The sequence below is a fragment of the Phacochoerus africanus genome, chromosome 2 (assembly GCF_016906955.1).
Source record: "Phacochoerus africanus isolate WHEZ1 chromosome 2, ROS_Pafr_v1, whole genome shotgun sequence".
Classification (NCBI taxonomy): Eukaryota; Metazoa; Chordata; class Mammalia; order Artiodactyla; family Suidae; genus Phacochoerus; species Phacochoerus africanus.
Window position 1 is genome coordinate 275,659,865 of NC_062545.1, and position 20,645 is coordinate 275,680,509.

General features: G+C 53.9%; 1 protein-coding gene across 9 annotated transcripts in view; it reads left to right on the plus strand.

Annotated features, from left to right (window-relative positions):
- The window catches only part of NTNG2 (netrin G2), a 71,061-nt gene that overhangs the window by 42,365 nt on the left and 8,051 nt on the right, over positions 1-20,645 (plus strand). For 5 of the 9 annotated variants that reach the window (XM_047768770.1, XM_047768761.1, XM_047768763.1 and 2 more), the window contains 3 exons: positions 16,856-17,028; positions 17,917-17,943; positions 18,859-18,996. In XM_047768770.1, the coding sequence (XP_047624726.1) occupies positions 16,856-17,028; positions 17,917-17,943; positions 18,859-18,996 (338 nt within the window). The remainder of the gene's footprint in view (positions 1-16,855; positions 17,029-17,916; positions 17,944-18,858; positions 18,997-20,645) is intronic. The other 4 variants (XM_047768765.1, XM_047768766.1, XM_047768767.1 and 1 more) reach the window with 1 other exon arrangement.

Consider the following 20,645-nt stretch of genomic DNA (forward strand, 5'->3'; position numbering starts at 1 on the left):
ACGGATTTCCTTCTGAGAATTTTGTCACCGTCGGCTGAATTCCTTCCACAATTCTCTTTTTTTGTGTGGCCGCCCCACGCCACATGGAGTTCTTGGGCCAGGGATCAGATCCAAGCTGCAGACGTGACTTGTGCAGCAGCTGCGGCAACACGGGATCCTTTAACCCACTGTGCGGGGCTGCGGATGGAATCTGCCTCCTGGCGCCGCAGAGACTCCGCTCATGCTGTTGTGCCACAGCGGGAACTCCAACAAACATGTTTAATGGACACTTTACTAGTTTCCTAGGGCTGCCGTAACCCAGGGCCACAAATCAGGCGGGCATAGAACAACAGAAGCATATTATTGTCTGACAGTCTGCAGGCGCAAAGTCTGAAATCATGGTGTCAGCTCGGCCATGCGCGCTCTGAAACCTGTCGCGGGGGAAAGTGGGTTCTCCTTGCTGGTGGGAGTGGCAGCCGTCCTGGCCCTCCTGGGCTGTGGGTCCCTCCCGCTGTCCTCTGTGACCGTGCCCTCTATTCCTCTGTCTCTGTGGCGTTCCCCACCACCACCGTCTCTTCTTCTTGGAAGGACAGCCGTCACTTTAAACTGAGAGGTGCCCCCTCATTTCACCTCATCTGGATTTACATCTTAATCGCATCTGCAAAGACCGCACTTCCCCAGCAGCTCACAGGCACAGGCACCAGGGGTCAGAGCTTCACAGCAACTTTTTCGCGGGGGTGGAGGCAGGGACCCAATTCAACCCATACCAGGCACCTACTACGTGCCTGACACAGCAGGTGCTTCAGACTCCAAAGCTCCATGGGGTTTACATTCTCGTAGGGAGGTAGAAATAAACAGACCACCACGGCGGAGGAGAGGTGCTAGGAAGGTGACAAGCCAAGGGGAATGCAGGGAGGGGGGCTGGGAGGACCGACCTGAGACCCGAGTCCAGGTGGTGGGGGAAGCACCTTTGAAGGTGAAAGGACGCGTGGGAGCAGTTGGGGCCGTTCCCAGCAAGGGAGCTGCAGGTGCAATTCCTGGGTGATGCCTTCTAAGAACTTGACGTGATGTGGCTGCAGTGTGTGAGAGTGCCATGAAAACTAAGGGGACAGGGCCAGGGCCAGGGCCAGGTGGTGCCAGCCCTGCAGCCTTGGGAGGAAGCTTCTTTCACCCTGAGTTCAGGGAAAGCCATCACAGGATTCTAGGCAGGCAAGTGACCTGATCTGATTTCTGATGTTCGGAGGCTCACTTTGGGAGGGGGATCCAGAGGGGAGCAAGGATGCAGGCGAGTTCCTCCAAAATTAAAACAGCCCCTCTCTGGGGCTCCCGAAGGCAGGAGATCTGGGCGGCCATTCCCTCTGTCTCCTTCTCTGGCCTTCAAGGAGCACAGCAATCCCACTGCGTTGTCACAGCTTTGTCACTGTGCATGCATCCGCACCCACACCCGCACCCGCTCAGGTACCCAGCTGCCCCCACCTACCCTGAGCTCCAGGCTCTGAGCAAACAGGTTCTGGGTCCGAGAACCAGGCAGGCACATGTGCCATGTATTTGTTGAATTCATTCACTCATTCATTCATGAACAAATGAACTCGCACTTCCATGAACAAATAAGTCTTAAGGTCAGTAACTCTTTCAAAGAAGAAAGCGTGTGGAGCCTGGGAGCCAGGAGATGGGGAGACAACACCCCCGCATCCTGCCCCCACCACACCCGGCCCCCCTCCCGCTCCCCCACCTGCCACCTGGGCCTGGCTCTTTCCTCCAGGGTGCTGGGACCTCCCAGCAGGGGAGCAGGTGATCAGGCGGGGTGCCTTTCCAGGCCCAGTGGGACCCACCAAGCCACACGCCCAAGCCCCCCTGTGCTCCTCCCCCAGCCTCTGCCCTTGGCTGGGAAAGCGCCCCTGGCTTCACAATGGGTAATAGGATTTATCAATGGACTGGAGGAGGCGATGGATGTTAAAGCACTTAATAGAAAAGGACTTTGCACAGAAGCCCAAATCTGATTTGGCCAATGCACTCGATTGCCAGCCTGATTGCGTTCCAGGAGGGGCAGCAGCCACTAAGAAAGCCAGGTCACCCAGGCGGTCGCGGCCTCGCAGACCCGCACCCTGCCACCCGCGCCCTCAGGCCCCCTCCTCTTGGAGTCTCAAGCCTTGATTCTCCGCCTTTGGATCCAGAGAGTTCAAGTTCTCCCACAGCCAGGTGCCCTGTTCTCTCAAATCGCCTAGCCCTGCCTCCATCCCACTAATTGCCTGGGAGTCCAGGATTCTCTGGGTCCCCCGCCACCAGCCCCACTCTGTCCTTCTCATCACTTGCCACCCCCTGGTCCTGCTAGTCTCTCCAGGCTTTTCTCCTGACCATGGCTTGCTTCTTTGATGGCTGTCCATCTCCACGCTGCTGCCCCCAGCCAAGGACACAGTCTCTCCTTTAATCCCCTAAAGAAGGTCTAACAGCCGCAGACCATCTCAACAGGACTCAAGGCTGGAGCGAGCCAATGAGAATGATCTGGTAGAAAGAGAAGGTTTCAGGAGTTCCCGCTGTGGCTCAGGGGCTTAAGAACCTGACATAGCGTCCATGAGGATGTGGGTTCCGTCCCTGGACTCGCACAGTGGGTTAAGGATCTGGCATTGCCACAAGTTGCTGTGTAGGTCACAGATGCGGCTCAGATCCTGCATTGCTGTGGTTGTGGTGTAGGCCAGCGCCTGCAGATCCGATTCGATCCCTAGCTTGGGAATGTGCATATGCCGCAAGTGTGGCCCTAAAAAGACAGAAAAAGAAAGAGAACTCTTCAAAGGACAGCCGTTAGTCAGCACCCCTGAGATCCAGCCATTGGCCTCGGCCTCCTGCTGCCTGGGAGGGGCGGCCCCTGGGCCACCTGTCCCCTGAGTCCCCAGCACCTGCCAGGGCCGCATTCTTCCTCCTTGGAGTCCAGGCTCCCCGCCCTGGATGCACGAGCCCCTCAGCACGGGAAGGGCCTCCATGAGGTCAGCCTTCGCCCTCATGCGTCCACCCTCACTCACATGCTAATGTCTCCAGACCAGCAAAGGTTTGGGGTTCGCCTCCCTATAAACCCAGAAGCCCACTGAAACACTGAAAGATTTTTCTCCCAAACAAAAGAACAGTCTTTACCCAGAGGTAAATGCTCTACCTGGCAAGAGAAACAGGAAGACACAGCTGGCCACTTTAAAATAGCAATTTGGGGAGTTCCCGTCCTGGCTCAGTGGTTAACAAACCCAGCTAGCATCCATGAGGATGCAGGTTCCATCCCTGGCCTCACTCAGTGGGTTAAGGATCCGGCATTGCCGCGAGCTGTGGTGTAGGTCGCAGACTCGACTTGCCTCTTGCATAGCTGTGGCTGTGGTATAGGCCAACGGCTGAAGCTCCAATTGGACCCCTAGCCTGGGAACCTCCATGTGGCGCAGGTGCAGCCCTGAAAAAGCAAAAAAAAAAAAAGTGGGGAAGACGCCAGGCAGAGGTGATCAACCACCAAGAACACAGGATCCTGGGCTCTCCTGTTTGCCCCTTTTTTGTGGACTGAGGGGTCCCTGGTGCCCTGATTCCTGGCAGGTTGGACCACTGAGGGGACCCAGCCCGCCCCCCCCGACCCCCGCCTGGCCCCAGCACCCAGCTCCCTCGCTCACCCAGACTCCCTGCTTGCCCGATCCCCATCCTATCCCCAGGAGCGGGTGACATCACTCTTTCCCGAAGCCAAAGTCGACCTACATTCCTCCGCCCTCCCTCCAGTCTGGGAGGCGCTCCAGACACCCCGCTCCTCTCACCCTGAGAAGGGGAGGGCCCGGCTCACGATTCTCGATTCTCCTGGAGCACAGGTGCCAGGCCTGTGCCAGATGGCGCTCCGTCGGCAGCTCCCAGGCACGCCCCCCCCCCCCCCTTCGCGGGCAGGACACGTTGGCGCCTGGCCCAGGCCGGTGGCCGTCCTGACAACTGCTTCGTGCTTCTCGTGGCTGTCAGGCCCCCAGCCGGGCCCGGTGGCGGTGGACAGGATAGGGTGACGTCGGCCCGTCAGTCTCCTAGCAGGAGCAGGGCATGCGTCCCCGAGAACTTGGGCTGCCTGGGACGGCCTGCTCCTGGAGGTGACACATGGCCCTGCCTCCAAACAGCCTGTGTCCCCTGGGCCTCGTTAGGGACTCATCAACTGGAGAAAAAGAAAAGGCTTAGCGACTAAGAGGTGAAGGCAGCGGCGGCCCCCTCTCTGGAAGGCAGGCAGCCAGGCCAGCTTCCAGTGGGGGGGTGGCTACACCCCAGGCCAGGCCCTGAGAGGGGTCAGGGGTCAGGGGTCAGGGGTCGGGCTGGAGGGCCGCAGCTGACCATGTGGGGTGAGTAGGGCTGGCAGGTGGGGCTGCCAGATAAAGTCAGGACGACTGGCTAAGTTTCAATGTCACATGAAGAACGAGTCGTTATTTTAGTGGATGTCCCCAATATTTCATGGGACTTACAGGCAGACGCTCGTTTTATTGTGATCATTGTATGGAACTTCACCAATGTTTGGGTTTTTTACAAATGGAAGGTGAGGGGCAACCCTGAGTCGAGCAAGTCAGTGGGTGCTGTTTTCCCAACAGTTTGTGCTCACTTCGGGTCTCTGCGTCACTCTTTGGTAATTCTCACAATATTTCAAACGATTATTATTTGAAAGTATTATTATTATTACATATAGTTGGAGATCCGTGACTGGTGGTCTTTAGTGTCGCTGGTAGGACTCACTGGAGGCTCAGGTGATAGCATTTTTTTAGCGATGGTCTTTCCTGAGTTAAGGTATGTCCATTGTTTCTTAGACATAATGTTAATGTATCCTTAATAGACTACAGTATAATGTAATCATAATTTTTATATGCCCTGGGAAACCAAAAAGGTCGTGAGCCTGGCTTTACAGCGACATTTGCTTGGTTGTTCTAGAACTGAACCTGCGGTCTCTCCAGGACGTGCCTGTAATGCTACTAAAAAATTACTCCTTGTGTACCTGAAATTCAAATTTAACCAGGCAGCCTGTATTTTTATTTGCTACCTCTGCTAACTGTAATGATAGGAGGCCCTTCAGGGAAGCGACTCTAAGAGAACAGTGGGCGAGTCCTCCCCGGTGGGGGCTCCCAGGGGCCTGGAAAACAGGCCAGCTGATTGGGGGAGGGGCTGTGGGCCACAGAGAGGGGCTCTGGGTTGGGGTGTTGGCAGTTTGTCGTGGATAAGGGGACCTGTCCTTTGGGGCTAATTCCTGGGGGCTGCTGGGTGAGGACCGTCCTTGTTCCTGGGAACCCCCACATTCCCCTATGCCACCTGTTGGCCATTAGCAGTAACAATGCAGCTGCCATTTCTGGGGGGCTCTCTATGTGCCCGACCCTGTGCCAGGCCCTTCCCATGGGCCAACCCATCCCGTCTTCTCCATGGCCCTGTCCCATGGGAACTGTCGGTTCCCTGGTTCTACAGTCCAGGAGGCCAAGACCTTGAGCCAGGTCACCTGCCCCCACCCCCCGCCCCGACTGCTCCAGCCGTGACTCCGCCCCGCCTTAACCGAGCTGCCCCTCCGAGCCAGGCACTGTGCAAAGGGCTTCTGGGCATTACCGTCCTGCTCCCTTTGTCCTTCCCTCCTCCATTCCTTCAACAGCTGTTGATTGAGAGCCTACCGTGTGCCACTTATAGACAACTGAATAGAAACTAGAAACGTCGAAAATCTAAGATGCAGTTCAGCCCTTGCAATTTGCAAACGAGAGGTCTGAGACCTGGAGAAGTGACTTGCTCAAGGTCACCCAGCAAATCGGGAGCAGGGAGTTGGCTCTGACTCTGGCTGCTGACTCAGCATCTTGGCCCCTCCCCCACCCCCTTCTTACAGCTGCTGCTGCTGCTGTCCCCCGCCCCCCAAAGGGTCAAGGCCCTGGGATTCTGTGATGGGGCGGGCAGCAGATCCTGATGGGCTGGGAGTGGACGGCTGGCCCCTCTGTTCATTATTAAATAATGCTTCCTGATGGATGAGCTGTGTGGCGGGGTCAGGCAGCTCAGGTGATGGTTTTCTGGTGAGATTGATGGTTCTTGAAGGTCAAATTCAGAAAGCAATTCCTTGGGAAAATTGATCCCATGGAGGCAGGAAAGATATGTGGGCAGAGGTGCAACCAGGAGTCTGGACGCAGCAAGCAGCAGGCAGTGTTGGGGGTGGAGAGGCAGGAATGGGAGCTTTCTCCTGCATTTCTTTGGCCAAGGCTGGGCTTCAGAGTTGGTGGGGGCCCCCCTGCCCCCACCCCCTACCTGGCCTTCATTATCCAAGTGAAGCAGTAAAAGGTGAGTGAGACACAGGGCAGTAGGGTCCAGATGAAGTCCAAGCCTAGCTAGCACCCAGCAGTTCTGGGTTCAAATCCAGCCTCCTCCACCCAGAGACCAGGGGCAGGGGCTCGTGGCACTTGACCCACCATGAGCCTCACCTGTAGAAGGGAAGGGTGATGCCATCTGGATTTTCACAAGGAATTATTTCATAAAGCATGTCCCAGAGCACCTGTTCACCTGTGCGTGCTCAATAACTTACTTATACACTTGCTCATTATTTTATTTATCTCATCTCCCAAGGGAAGAGAAATTGCAAGACAGTAGCCTGAGGGCAGGCGGAGGGACGTGTCTGTGTTTGGGGGGATTGGGGGAAGGTTGGACTTGTCTGAGCCTATCATCTGTCTGAGAACCAGCACTGGAGACTCTTCAGGCCGCCACCCCCTTCCTAGAGTGGGGCTCACAAGCTGTATGGCCTTAGGCCACTTACTTACCTTCTCTGTGCCTCATTTCCTTTTCTAAAAAACAGAGATCATAGCAATATACCTAGGTTCTTGTGAAGAACCGACGCTCATTCCAGGAAAGCTCTCAGGCCCCTCTCTCTGGGCAGTCAGAAGTATGATAGACGGAAAACCAGCAGGACACTAGCGTTTGTCAGGCACTTACAGGCACCAAGCAAGCACTTCATAGGCCCTGTCTTAGTTGCTCCTTATGACAACGATATGAGGTAGGTGCCACCGCCATGCCTAATCTACAGATTAGAAAACTGAGGCCGAGGGACATTCAGTGACCCCCCACCACCACCACCCCAGTGGCAATCAGGGACCAGGGCTACCACTTGCCAGCATCAGGAAAATTAAGAGGTGACATATGAGCCCCGAATGGCCAGGTGACATGGCAGGTGCATTACTTATGTCCACCTGCCCATCCTCCATTCATGAATGACCTAAGTCCCCGATCCTTGCGACAGCCCATGGTGTGAACAGGCTAGTTGCTCCTCATCCTCCAGGTGAGAAAACTGGGCCTCAGGTTGGTGATGAGCTTGGGCAGGGCCACTCAGCGTGTGCATTGGGAGGGGGGCGAGGCCCTGCCCCTCATCCGAGGACCCCAGTGCCCACAGCACTGGCCACCGCAGAGGGCAGACACGCTCTGACTCAAACCACCTGGATTCAAGTCCAGCTGGGGGACCTCGGGCAGCTCACTTCACCGCCCCGGGCCTCAGTTTCCCCCTTCTGCACAATGGACATATTAATATAATAGTATGTTGTTGGCAGGACAGTGGTGAAGGGCTGCTATGCTCATCCACATGGAGCTCTCAGAATGATGCCTTGTATCAGCTGTGTTTGCCTGGCAAGACTTTCTTTAAGCTACAGTGTGATAGGTTGACACAAATGGCAAAACAAATGCTGAAGGTTTGCCGGATCAAGATGACAATAAAACCCTGTTTCCCAGGCTCTAGTCGTTCAGGTACCCCCCTCTGCTATTTCCCACATGTCCCAAGGATTTATTCATTTGTTTTTTTATTCCCAGCTTTACTGAAATATAATTCTCACACCATAATGCACCCATTTAAAAGGTACAATTTAGGAGTTCCCATCGTGGCTCAGTGGTAACAAACCCAACTGGTATCCATGAGGATGTGGGTTCCATCCCTGGCCTTGCTCAGTGGGTTAAGGATCCGGCATTGTCGTGAGCTGTGGTGTAGGTTGCGGACAAACCTCGGATCTGGCATTGCTGTGGCTCTGGCGCAGGCCAGCAGCTACAGCTCCGATTGGACCCCTAGCCTGTGAACCTCCATATGCCACAGGTGCAGCCCTAAAAAGATTAAAATAAAACCAAAAAAAAGCGTACAATTCAGTGACTTTTGGTATGTTCACAGAATTGTGCAAGCATCCCCACCACTGACTTTTGAACATTTTTGTTACCCCAAAAATAAACCCCATTCCATCTAGCAGTTGTTCTCATTCTCCCCTACCCCCAGCCCCTGGCAACCACGAATCTACTCTCCGTCTGTCTTGGACTTTTCATATAAATGGAATCATGCAATATGTGGCCATTTGTGTCTAGCTCCTTCAGGCTGCATGATGTCTTCAAGAGTCACCCAGGCTGCAGCAGGTATAGGTGCTTTGTTCCTTTTTTATGGCTGAATACTATTCCACTGTGCATACACACTACATTCGGTTTGTCTGTTGATGGACATTTGAGTCTTTTTTACTTTTTGACTATTGTGAATAATACTGCCATGAACATTCTCATACGTTTTTCTGTGGACATTGTTCATTTCTCTTGGATATATACTTAGGGGAATTACTGGGTCATAGGGTTAGTCGGTTTCAACTTTTTTCTTTTTGTCTTTTGTTGTTTTTGTTGTTGTTATTGTTGTTGTTGTTGTTGTTGCTATTTCTTGGGCCGCTCCCTCGGCATATGGAGGTTCCCAGGCTAGGGGTTGAATCGGAGCCGTAGCCACCGGCCTACACCAGAGCCACAGCAATGCAGGATCCGAGCCGCGTCTGCAACCTACACCACAGCTCACGGCAACGCCGGATCGTTAACCCACTGAGCAAGGGCAGGGACCGAACCCACAACCTCATGGTTCCTAGTCGGATTTGTTAACCACTGCGCCACGACGGGAACTCCTGGTTTCAACTTTTGAGGAGCTGCCAGACTGCTTTTCAAAGTGACTGCACCATTTTTCACCCATTTTCTCTACCTGCTCATGAACATTCTCTGTTATTCTCTGTTTTTGATACTAGCCGTTCTAAAGGGTGTGAGGTAGGAACTCCTTGTGATTTTGAATTATGTTCCCCAGGTGGCTTATGATGTGAGTACACGCTTGTTGGCCATTTGTCTGTCTTCTTGGGAGAAATGCCTATTCAAACCTCTTTCCCCATTTAAACACTTGAGTTGTCTTTTTATTATGGAGTTATACGCGTTGATAATCTCTTCTTAGCTATGTCTCTTATCAGAGATAAGATTTGAAAACTTTTTCTCCCACTCTGTGGGTTATCTTTGCACTTTCCCAATGGTAACCTCTGAAACACAAAATAGTTCATTTTGATAACGTCCAGTATATCTATTTTTTCCTCTGTTGCTCATACTTTTGGTGTGATGCGCAAGAAACCATGGCTTAATGCAAAATCAGGAAGATTTACACCTATGTTTTCAGAGTTATCTAGTTGCAGCTCTTACATGTAGGTCTTTGATCAGTTTTGCGTTAACTTTTGTTTATGGAATGAGGTTGAGTTCTAACGTCAGTCTGTGGCATAAGGATATCTCACATGATTTATTTATCAGCTTAATAATTTCTTTAAATGAATATGCTTTTAAAATTTGGCCTTGCTAGAGTTCCCATTGTGGCTCAGTGGTTAATGAATCTGACTAGGAACCATGAGGTTGCGGGTTCGATCCCTGGCCTCGCTCAGTTGGTTATGGATCTGGCATTTCCGTGAGCTGTGCTGTAGTTTACAGACGCGGCTCGGATCTGGCGTTGCTGTGGCGCTGCCGTAGGCTGGCAGCTACAGCTCCAATTAGACCCCCACATGCCATGGGTACGGTCTTAGAAAAGACCAAAAAAATAAATAAAATAAAAAATGAAATAAAATTTGGCCTTGCCTAGGCAATAATATTTTTGAAACTCCCTGGTTTAGTGAGTTTTTCACTTAAAAAAAAAAAAAAGTATGGCGTTCCCGTCTTGGTGCAGCAGAAACAAATCTGACTAGTATCCATGAGGATGGGGGTTTGATCTCTGGCCTTGTTCAGTGGGTTAAGGATCCGGCATTGCCGTGAGCTGTGGTGTAGGTTGCAGACGTGGCTCAGATCCCACATTGCTATGGCACAATGGGATGGGCAGAATCTCTGGAGCGGCTGGGACCCAGGTTCGACCCCAGGCCTGGCACAGCGGGTTAAGGATCCGGTGTTGCTGCAACTGCGGCTCAGATTGATCCCTGGCCCCGGAACATCCATGTGCCTCGGAACAGCCAAAAAAGAGGAGGAAAAACTACTCTGTAATCAAAAATAAACAGAAACTATTACACCGTTTATAGTGCGTGTCTGCCTCTCCCCCGGGCATCGCTTATGCTCCACTTTGGCAGATGATGCTGATTACGGGGGGTGCTGGGATGAGGAAGAGTGTGGCAGGTGCTGGAAGGAGGCAGGGATTGTGAAAGGCCTCCTTACAGAAGTAACATTTGCCCTTGAACCTGACACTCCCTCTAGGCGTTAGCTTTAGCCGAAGGAGGTGGAGCCTGGCAGCGCAGTCCATGCGGAGGGAACAGCATGTACAGAGGTCCAGAGGAAAGCAGGACCAGAACGCATGCTGGATAGAGATGCGGAAAGACACACAGACAGAGAGGGACACAAAGAGAGAGCCAGAAAGATCAAGCTCTGCGTACTGAAGCTCGTGCCAGCGTGCACACACACACGCACACACAGAGGTAGCATCACCCAGAGCTCCCTGTGAAGTCAGGAAGTCTGAGAGGCAACTCCATTGACTGGGTTCTTTGTTTCTGCGCCAGCCCTGGCGAGGCTGCACCCACACTGTGTGGGCTCCTCCTGGCAGCCCTGCCCAGCAGGGAATGTCTCTCCCTGATAGCAGAGGCACCAGGCCCATTCCAGGCTCAACCCGGGAGGACAGAGAAGCCAAGACACACTCTGAGAGATGAAGGTGGTGGGAGGGGCTGGCCAGCGTGGAGCAGGGCAGAGGCCAGTTCAGGGAGGGACATCTGGATTTGGATCCATTTACACTGCATGACCTTGGGTAGGCTTCTCCTGGGCTGGCACCCCCTCCCAGGCCTGTCCAGCTCTCACCTTCTGTAACTCCCTCCTAGCGTCATTACAAAACACTTCTCCGATTCAGCTGCTCTTCTACGAATTTTTAACGAGCCAAGGTCAGTGTTATCACCCAAAGTTGAGATGACAGTCTTTTTTTATGTAGCTGATATCTAAAAATATCCCATCCTCAGGCCAGAGGATGGAGTACATTCCTGGCTCCACACAGCTGGGGTGTTCCTCTCCAGCTAGTTCAGTGGGATGTGAAATAAGCATTCAGACGGAAAAAAAAATTAAAACTTTCTGAGGTCAAATACATTTTGCAAACAAAGTTAACAGTTTTCCTGCAGGACTTGTCAGAGCCTTTAATGTGTTAATGTGCCCTGGGACCCTGGGTGGAAGAGGGGACAGGGAGCAGAAGGTCAGGGCATTAGGAGAGCATCATGTATATTGACCCGTAAGATTTAAGCCCAGGACCTTTCTTTGCCATGGACCATCTTTGGGGTCTAGGGTCCCTAGTGCCAACAGGTGCCTGCCCACCCCCTCAGTGCCTTTCTCACAGCTGAGCACATAGTAGGCCCATAGTACATAGGTGGTAGCTGATTAGAAATCCAGAGAAAGAGTGAACAGGCTTTCTCGTGCTCCGTTTATTTCAGCTTTGCGTTGCAGTCAGACCTTGACAGGGCCAGTGTCCAGGGAAGACGGAGTTAAAATAGCACAGACTTTAGCACCAGCTACCTTCCTTGGACAGAGCCTTCACTCTGCATCAGAAGGAAGAATTCTAGTCCAGAGAATTCAAAAGACATCCTTGGGGAGTTCCTGTTGTGGCTCAGTGGTAATGGGCCTGACTAGTATCCATGAGGATTCGGGTCCAATCTCTGGCCTCACTCACTGGGTTAAGGATTCGGTGTTGCCATGAGCTGTGGGGTAGGTCGCCATCACAGCTCAGTTACTGTGGCTGTGGTGTAGGCTGGCAGCTGCAGCTCCAATTCAACCCCCAGCCTCGGAACTTCCATATGCCATGGGTGCAGCCATAAAAGACAAAAAGAGGAAAAAAAAAAAAAAGCCATCCTTGGGCCCAGGCCTTGAGAATCAGGAACAGTGTGTGATCTGTAACATGGAGCAATGGTTTCCCAAATGGGACCCTCGCAGACCAGCTTCTGCTCCTGAGAGGAAAGGCCTGTTTGAACTCAGGTACCAGCCACCTTCACCACGTGGCCTGACTTCAGTTTTCAAATATCATGTGTTATCTGCTTGTAAAAAAGTGTTAGCACCTGCTCACTGTGAAGAATGTGGGAAATGTGCAAAGTGACAAAGAAGAAAATAGAAATCATTTGTAATCCCATCCCGTCCCTCGCTAGGACAACCGCAGGAATATCTAGATGGATTGGTCTACTGGGGCTTCAGGTATGGAAATATGCGTTTAAATATAATCAGAAGCTGCATATATTAGTCTGCCTGGCTGCCCTAACAGAGTGCCACAGACTGAGGGGCTTAAACAACAGATATTTATTTATTTTCTCACAATTTTGGAGGCTAGACATCCAAGATCAAGATGCTAGTGGGGTTGGTTTCTGGTGAAACCTCTCTTCCTGGCTTGGTGATGGCCAACTTCTCCCTGTGTCCTCACGTGGCAGAGACAACCCTGGCGTCTCTTCCTCCTCTTATAAGGGCACCAACCTGTCTGATTAGGGCCCCACCTTCTGATCTCATTGAACTTTAATTACCTCTCTAAGGGCTCTATCTCCAAATACAATTGCGTTGAGGGTTAGGGCTTCGACATAAGAATTTGAGGGCGTACCTAATTCAGTCCTGATGCTACAAATACATGCAATTTGATACCCTGCTTTTTTCAATCCATGTTCTAGCCTGTGTTAGCCTCTTGGACTCTGGAGCTGCGCATCTTTGAGTTCCAGTCCCAGGCCCATTTTTGAGCAGGCTCGTGACTCTAGGCAAGATACTTAACCTCTCTGAGCCTCCGTTTCCGCCTCTGTAAAATGAAGGTGACAGCTGCACCAGCTCTCGTGGTCATTTGAGGGTTGCAGGAGATGCCCACTGGCACCCAGTAAACACGCGCTAGTTTTGGTCTTTTGATTTGGAATGTTTATCAAAAACATTCCCCGTGGCTTGAGAGAGGCTTTGACAATGTGATACGTGATAGCTTGATAATACTTTACATAGCACGGAGGTGCCCAAGTTCTTTCAGCATCTGCAAGATGATTCGAGGACAGAGGGAAGCTACGAGAAGGGAGGCAGCCCTGGTGCTTCTGAAGCCAGCAGGCAGCGGGTTAACGCAGAGCTGCAGGACTGCTAGAAACCTGGCAACCAGTTTCCCCACTCGGGATCCTCACCCCAGAGAGGCCCGCCTCACAGCGGTGCTCCGCTGTGATGGAGACAGAGGGCAGGAGCGGAGGCAGCAAGAGCCAGGAGCCAGGGTCTGGCGAGACTGATTTATGAGGCGGGAAGAGGCAAGGAGTTAAATATTCATCGCGTGGGTGAGCGGAGGCTGAGGGGCGATGCTTAGAGGAGCGTCTCTCAGCCCAGTGGAAGGTGGGGTATGAAAAGAAGGGGGAAATTAACGAGCGAGACAAGAAATGCTGGTGAAGCGTTCGGGAAACAATCTTTGAGATGACGGGAGCCAATGAGGGGAAATGCTGCACAAGCCGAGCATCACTACGGGACGTAGCCGCTTCCACCCTGGTCCAGGCCACTGTCCTCTGGGGCCAGCTGGGCACAGCTTTCTCCCTGCTCTCCCTACCCTGGCTCTGGTCCCTCAGACAGAACATTCTCCATGGAGCAGCCAGGGTGATATAGAAAATATGAGCCAGTACAGGACACCTCCAGCCTTCCAGGGGCTTCCAGAACAAAAGCCAGCCTCCAGGTAACAGTCTGGCCTCTCCCTTCCCCCTGCCCCTTAGTTCATCTCGGACCTCACAGACTGAGTTCTTCCCGGCCCGAGGGTCTTCCCTCACGCTCTTGGCTCCTTCCAGAAGGTTCTCCCCTCCTTGCCTGAGTAACTCTTGACGCTCCTTCTGGTCTTAGTTGTAAATTGCTCTTCCTGGAAGCCTACCCTTCTTCCCCCCAGACTAAGACCCCACGATACCCCCTCCTTGTGGAACACGTGGGCACCTAGAGCAGTTGACATCAATGGAAGATTGGCCTGATTATTATTTTTAAACTAAGTCTGTCTTAATGTTTAGGTCTTAGGTTTTCAGATAATTTTGAGCAGAGAGTGCAGAGAGGTGCTAATATCCCGTCTCCCCGGTAGAGTTTCGCCATCATTCACATCTTGCTTTGGTGTGATGTATTTGTTACAGTTGATGAACCAATATTGATACACTGTTAACTAAAATCCACAGCTGACACTGGGGCTCTATCCTGGTGCTGTGCGGTTCTCAGGGTTTTCACAAGAGCATAATGTCATGTATCCACTATGACAGAATCACAGAATCACTTCACTGCCCTAAACATCTCCTGGGTTCCACCTAGTCATTCCCGCCCCTCCCCCAATCACTGATTTTTTTTTTTTTAATTGTCTCCCTGCTAGACCCTAGACTCCATCAGAGCAGGGACCCCCTCTGCTTTATTGACCATTCCACTCACCCTTCCCAGCTAGCGCCCCCTGGCATGTAACAGGTGCCCTATAAATATTTTCTTTGCACATCTTAATAAAAAATAAAATCCCACCAAACAGGTGTTATTCTGCAATTTGCTTTTTGCAAATATTGACAATATATCTTGGAAATCTTCCCATATCAGACCAGAGAGCACTTGCTCTATCTCGCACGCTCTCTCTAACGTTTTATTATGGAGGATTTGCAACATGCATACAGAAATAGAATCTACCATAATGAACTGCCATATACCTGTCACCCAACTTCAGCAATTAACTCATGGCCTTTCTTGTTTCATCTGCACCCCTGGCCGTGTTCTTTCCTGTGTTATTCTGAAGTGGATCCCGACAACGATTTTATCTGTAAATATTTGTGTGTGTCCCTAAAGATAAGGACTTTTAAAAACGTAACCTCAATGTCATCACCGCACTCAATAAAAATTAATTTATTATATTTTTTATTTCTTTTTTCTTTTTTTTTCATTTTCACCTGCTCTCTTGGTACATAGAAGTTCCTGGGCCAGGGATCAAATCTGAGCTGCAACTGCCACCTAAGCCACAGCTGCGGCAACACCAGGTCCTTAATCCACTGGGCCGGGCCAGGGATTGAACCCACAATCTGCAGTGAACTGAGCTGCTGCAGTTAGATCATTAGCCCACTTCACCACAGCGGGAACTCCCCATAAGCATTAATTTAAATCACCAAGTTTAGTCAGTATTCAAATTGCCACTGTCTTGTGAATATACATTCTGATTGTTTATGTGAATTTATTTTATTTATTTAGACGCTCCCACAGCATGCAGAAAGTTCCAGGGCCATACCCTCACCACAGCGGTAACCTGAGCCACAGCAGTGACAATGCCGGATCCTTAACCCGCTAGGCAACCAGGGAACTCCCATTTATCTGAATTAATAGGTTATTTGATGGCATTTCTGTCGTGGCTCAACAGAAACGAATCTGACTGGGAACCATGAGGTTGGGGGTTCGATCCCTGGCCTCGCTCAGTGGGTTAAGGATACGGCGTTGCCATGAGCTCTGGTGTAGGTTGCAGACGCGGCTCGGATCTGTCATTGCTGTGGCTCTGGCGGAGGCCAGCAGCAACAGCTCTGATTAGACCCCTAGACTGGGAACCTCCATATGGCCCGGGTGCGGCCCTCAGAAGACAAAAGACAAAAAAAAAAAAAAAAAAGAGGTTATTTGAACGAAGATCCAGATGAGGCCCACACCCTGCACGTAGTTGCTTTGCCTTTGAAGTTTCTCTTGATGCCTCCCCCCCTCCATATTAAGTGTTGCTCCTTGCTATTCATCTGTTCTAGAAACTCTGTCATCACCTCCGGAGCTCCCTCAGTCTGGAGTTTGCTGATTGCATCCCCCTGGTGGTGTTTAGTATGTTTGTCTGTCCTCTGTATTTCCCATAAACTCATAGCTGTATCCGAGTGAATGTATGGGATCATAAATTCATCAGTTTATGATCAGATTCAAGTTCGGTTCATCTCGACGAGACTGCTTCAGGGTGGGGTGTATCCTTCCATCAGGAACCTTTTCCCTGGTTGTCTCTCTGTTGATGCTCGGGGGATGCTACGTGGCAACTTTCTAATTCTATCCTCCCATTTACCGTTATCAGCTGGAATGCTTCTATAAAAAGAAATATCCACTCATCAGCTGTTTGTTACCTGGAGGTACAGTTTATATAGGCCAGGCAAGACAAGTGCTTGATTCTTTCCCTTTATTTACTGGTTTCAGAATAATGAGTTGCCTATAAATATTTGAATGAATGAATGAATAATACATGTGTGGATGAATTGACAGGGGTTTGGGATTCAGGGCTTCTTTCTGCCCTCTAGGGCCTGGGTGTGGGCATGGCTGAGAGTAGAGAGGTGTGTCCTGGGGCTGGGTTCCTGTCTACGCAAGCAGGGGCAGCTAGCTTGTGCTGCCTGTCAACCTCCCACAGTTAAGGGCACAGGTGACTGTAAGCTGTGTTACAATCCGGGACAAGGGCCTCTCCTTACCCCGCCCCAGCCAAGAGGAAGGAACCGGGGGCCCCTCAGGCTGGGGAGGACTCAGAATGGAGTTGGGGAGAGTTTGTCTGGAAGGAAAGTCATGGCAGGTTGGATGGGTGGCCTCAAGGGTCCCTTCCGGACCACCCCTAACACCCCACCCCAGCCCCTCCCGGGAGCCAGGCCGGCCCGGCCACGTGCTCACGGACGCCTCTGCCCCCTGTGTGTCACCCCAGGTGCAAGTGCAACCTGCACGCCAACCTGTGCTCCGTGCGCGAAGGCAGCCTGCAGTGCGAGTGTGACCACAACACCACCGGCCCCGACTGCGGCAAGTGCAAGAGGAGCTTCCGCACGCGGTCCTGGCGGGCTGGCTCCTACCTGCCGCTGCCCCACGGCTCGCCCAACGCGTGTGCGTACCACAGAGTGGCCGCTGCCCCCGACCACCACGTCCCCCAACCCCCTTCCCACCTCGGACCAGCGAGGCCACAGTCCTCCTGGCCGCCCCTCCTGGCCACACCCCCAGAAGCCCCTCCATTGGCGCCCCCGCAACAACTGGTGAAAGATTTATGTGACTTTAGGCTGATCAAAGCCAGAAGCTTTGCCATGAGTCGGTGACAGGCACATCATGCGTGTGCTGCTCAACAGGCCTTTGAAGGGTGACGGGCCAGACTCACAGCGCTCACGGGCCTTCAAAGGCACAGAGCGCTCTGGGCATGACAGCCCAGCCCCCTCCACTGCCTCCTCGCAGGTGCCCACCCAGCGCTTTGCTGCCAGAACCATTTCTTGAAACCCCCTTTCTTTAGTCACTGTCACCTCCCTTCACTCGCAGGCTCACCTTCCTGCATCTGTCCTGCTGGCCTCCCCCACCCTCTGTGCCCTGTTCTCCAGAAAGGATCCCCCGAGGTCCCCCCCGCACCCACAGACGAGACCGCTACCCACAGGTCAGGCCCCGAGGGGCCCCAGGCTCATCCTCTCAGACTTTCTTCACCATCACGCCACCAGGGCCACCAGGAGAGGTCCACGTGCCACACGTCCCCCTGCCCACACCGCAGCATCCACCCAAGCATGCTGGAGCACGGACGCATAGACAGGATGGCCCGGGTTGGAATCGGGCCTCTGCCACTCAGCGGTGTGGCCTTGGAGAAGACATTTCCCCCCCTGAGCCCTGCTTTCTGTACAATCGGACCCTAAGAGACCTCCCCATGGGGCTGTTGTGAGGACTGAATGCCCCCCCCCAGCAGGGGGGTGGGCGGCAGTGACCAGCCCCTCACGCAGCTGTCGCCCTTCTTTTCTGCAGGTGCCGCTGCAGGCTCAGCCGTTGGCAGTAAGTACACACCGGGTCGCCGCCCTGGGGAAGGCGACTGGGGCCCTCAGTGCACGAGCCTCTGCAGGTCCTGGAAAGTGCAGCAGAGGAATGACAGAAAGATGGGGCTTTCCCGTCCCCCACCCCCACCCCCACCCCACGCTAGGCCCGTGGGCCCCTCCCCATTCCCCATCCATTGGCTTCTTCCCCTCAGCCCCTCCTTCCTGTCTCACAGTCCCGCCCCTCCAGCTCCTTGGCTAGTGCTGCTTTGGAAAGGTCCCCCCCACCCCGCCCTCGCCCCACGAATTCCCCATTCCTCCCCCTCCTACCGGGCAAGAGAGGGGTCACCTTTCCTGACCAGAGGCAGAATCCCCCCAGTCTGACCACGGGGTTTGGCCTCCCTCTGGGCAGCCTGCAGCTCTTAACCTCTGCGGCCACTTGCCCTGAGGCATCCAGGTCCCAGGGCCCTCAAATCATCTGAAGGAGGCAGGGCAGCGGTGGGGGGGGGGGGTCCTGACAGCTCAGCAGGGAAGGTGGGGGAGAGATGGTGACAGACTATCATGAAGTCATCATCAAACACTGACAGTGCCTGCCATCAGCTAAGCTGGACACTTGTGCCGTCTCATTTCATCCTTGACGCCTCTGCCCCCTCGGAAGGTACTACCATCTGCTCTGAGTGTCAGCAGGAGAGGACTTGCCAGTGTCAGCCAGCCAGCTAGCCAGAGGCTCATTCCAGGGTGCCTCCGCCAGGGCTTTTTGGGGCCACACTCAGTCCCCAGACTGCTCCTTGCTGGGACACCAGTGGGCAGCGGGTGCGGGGGGTGGGGTGGCCCAGAAGGAAGCTGGATCCAGAGGGGACTCTGGTCCCCTCAGTGGGCTCCTTAAGTTGCTCCTCTGGGTTGCACCCCACCCACTGCTTTTCTCATCTCTCGCCAGGCCTCAGCCGGTCCCGGAAAGACCCTGTCCCCAAACCCCCTGTGGCCACTGCGGCCATGTGGGGGGACCCCACCACTCCTGTCCCTTCCGCATCCACTGCTCAGACCCCCGCGGTCCCCAGCACCCCACAGCCCACAGGTGGGTGCCCAGGCACAGTCTCGGCTGCCCTGCCCTTTCCCACTTCTTGCTGAGTCTCTGCCCCTCCCGGATGTCGGTGATGGGGCGGGGGGAGCATCAGCCTCGGGGGAGGGCAGGGGCTCGGCTTTTAGAGTAGAAAATGCTAGATCCTCAGAGCCGCAGAAGCCTGGGGCCAAGGGGTGCTCAGGCTGTCTGGACCGCCCCCCTGTCGCAGGACCCCAGCCAGGCCCTTCAGGACTCACCGCAAGCTCCTAGATCCTCTTCCTCCTGCGCCCCATCCCCACCCCAGGCACTGCTCAGGAGGACCCCCAGAGCAGCGCGGCCAACAGGACGGGGAGGAGGAGGGGCCCAGTGGCAGCAAGGTCACTTAAGTTCGCCCAAAACTTCTCCCAGCGGAGTTCCTGCCTAGGTGCTGGGCGGGGTCAGCCCAGGCCCCGCCCCCAGCAGCTGTCCCAGCCTCGGCTCCGCCCCCCTCCCGGTCCCCGTCCCCGCCCCTCTCCCCGTCCCCAGCCGCCCACCCATGGACGGTGCAGGGTTAGCCAAGAAGGCAGATCAGCGAGGCAGAAGCGAGCCCCTGAGCCGGGATTTTCAGCCATGGACTGCTGGGCCTTTCGGGGCTGAGTGCGTGGTCTCTGGTCTCACCTGGGGAGTCCCATGAGGCCCTGCCTACTGCAAGGTCCAGGAGTCTGAAAGGCCTCATCCTTCCCAGAGAGCGTCAGGAAGGCGTGGCCAAGGGCAGTTCTCCTGGGTCCCACCAGCGGGGAGGGGTGCCCCACAGTGTGCCCCCACCCTGCGCCCATCCCCCTCTGCAGGGAGGAGATGGTGGAGTGGGGGCTCCTTACTCCTTGGGCAGCTCATGACGGTTCCTCTCCCTGATGCTCACGGACCCTTGGAGGGGGCGCATTTCCAACAGTTAGGGACTCCCTCCATCCACTGGGGAGGGGTCTGCCCACAGGCTGGCTTCTCCTGCCTCCGTGATCAGCCCTCCCCCAGCCAGTGGATTCGATGGGAAAGCCCCCCTCCGCCAGCTCCTCCGTGGGACCAGAGGGCGACACCTCACACCTCTTTTCTTTCTGCCTCCCTCCCTTCTCCACGGGAGGCAGTTACAGGAGGCAGGGCCTGCTGGGAGATGGGAGGGTTTCAGGAGCCTCCTGACCCAGGAATCCTCTTTGGGGTGGAGCACACCCATCACTCTGGGAAGCCAGGCCCTGGACATAATTTGGTCCAGCTGCCTGAGACCTGCGCTTTTTCTGCTGAGCCTGTGATGGGCAGACGGGACCAAAAATAGTCAGTGGTGGGTGCTGTGTCTGCCTGCAAACGGTGATCTGTCTGGGTGGGAGGCCAGTGACACACACACACGTTAAGGATCCTGGACCCCATTTTCAGAGCTGTATCTGATGGGGTACCAGGGCTGCAAACTGCAAAGCTGGGAATTAAGGAGAGGATCAGTCAGGGTGGTGAGCCTGGCAAGATTTGAACCTTGAGGGTCTCCAAGAGGCACCCCTCCCTCCAGGCCAGACTGTCCGACATCTAGTGAGGTCAAGGTCTGCTTCACATCCTGAGCCCAGGGCCAGGTGGTGAACATTAAGAGAAGGCTGCAGTGTGACAGCCGGGGACCTGAGTGGCCCTCGTCTTAGGGGTCGTCACTG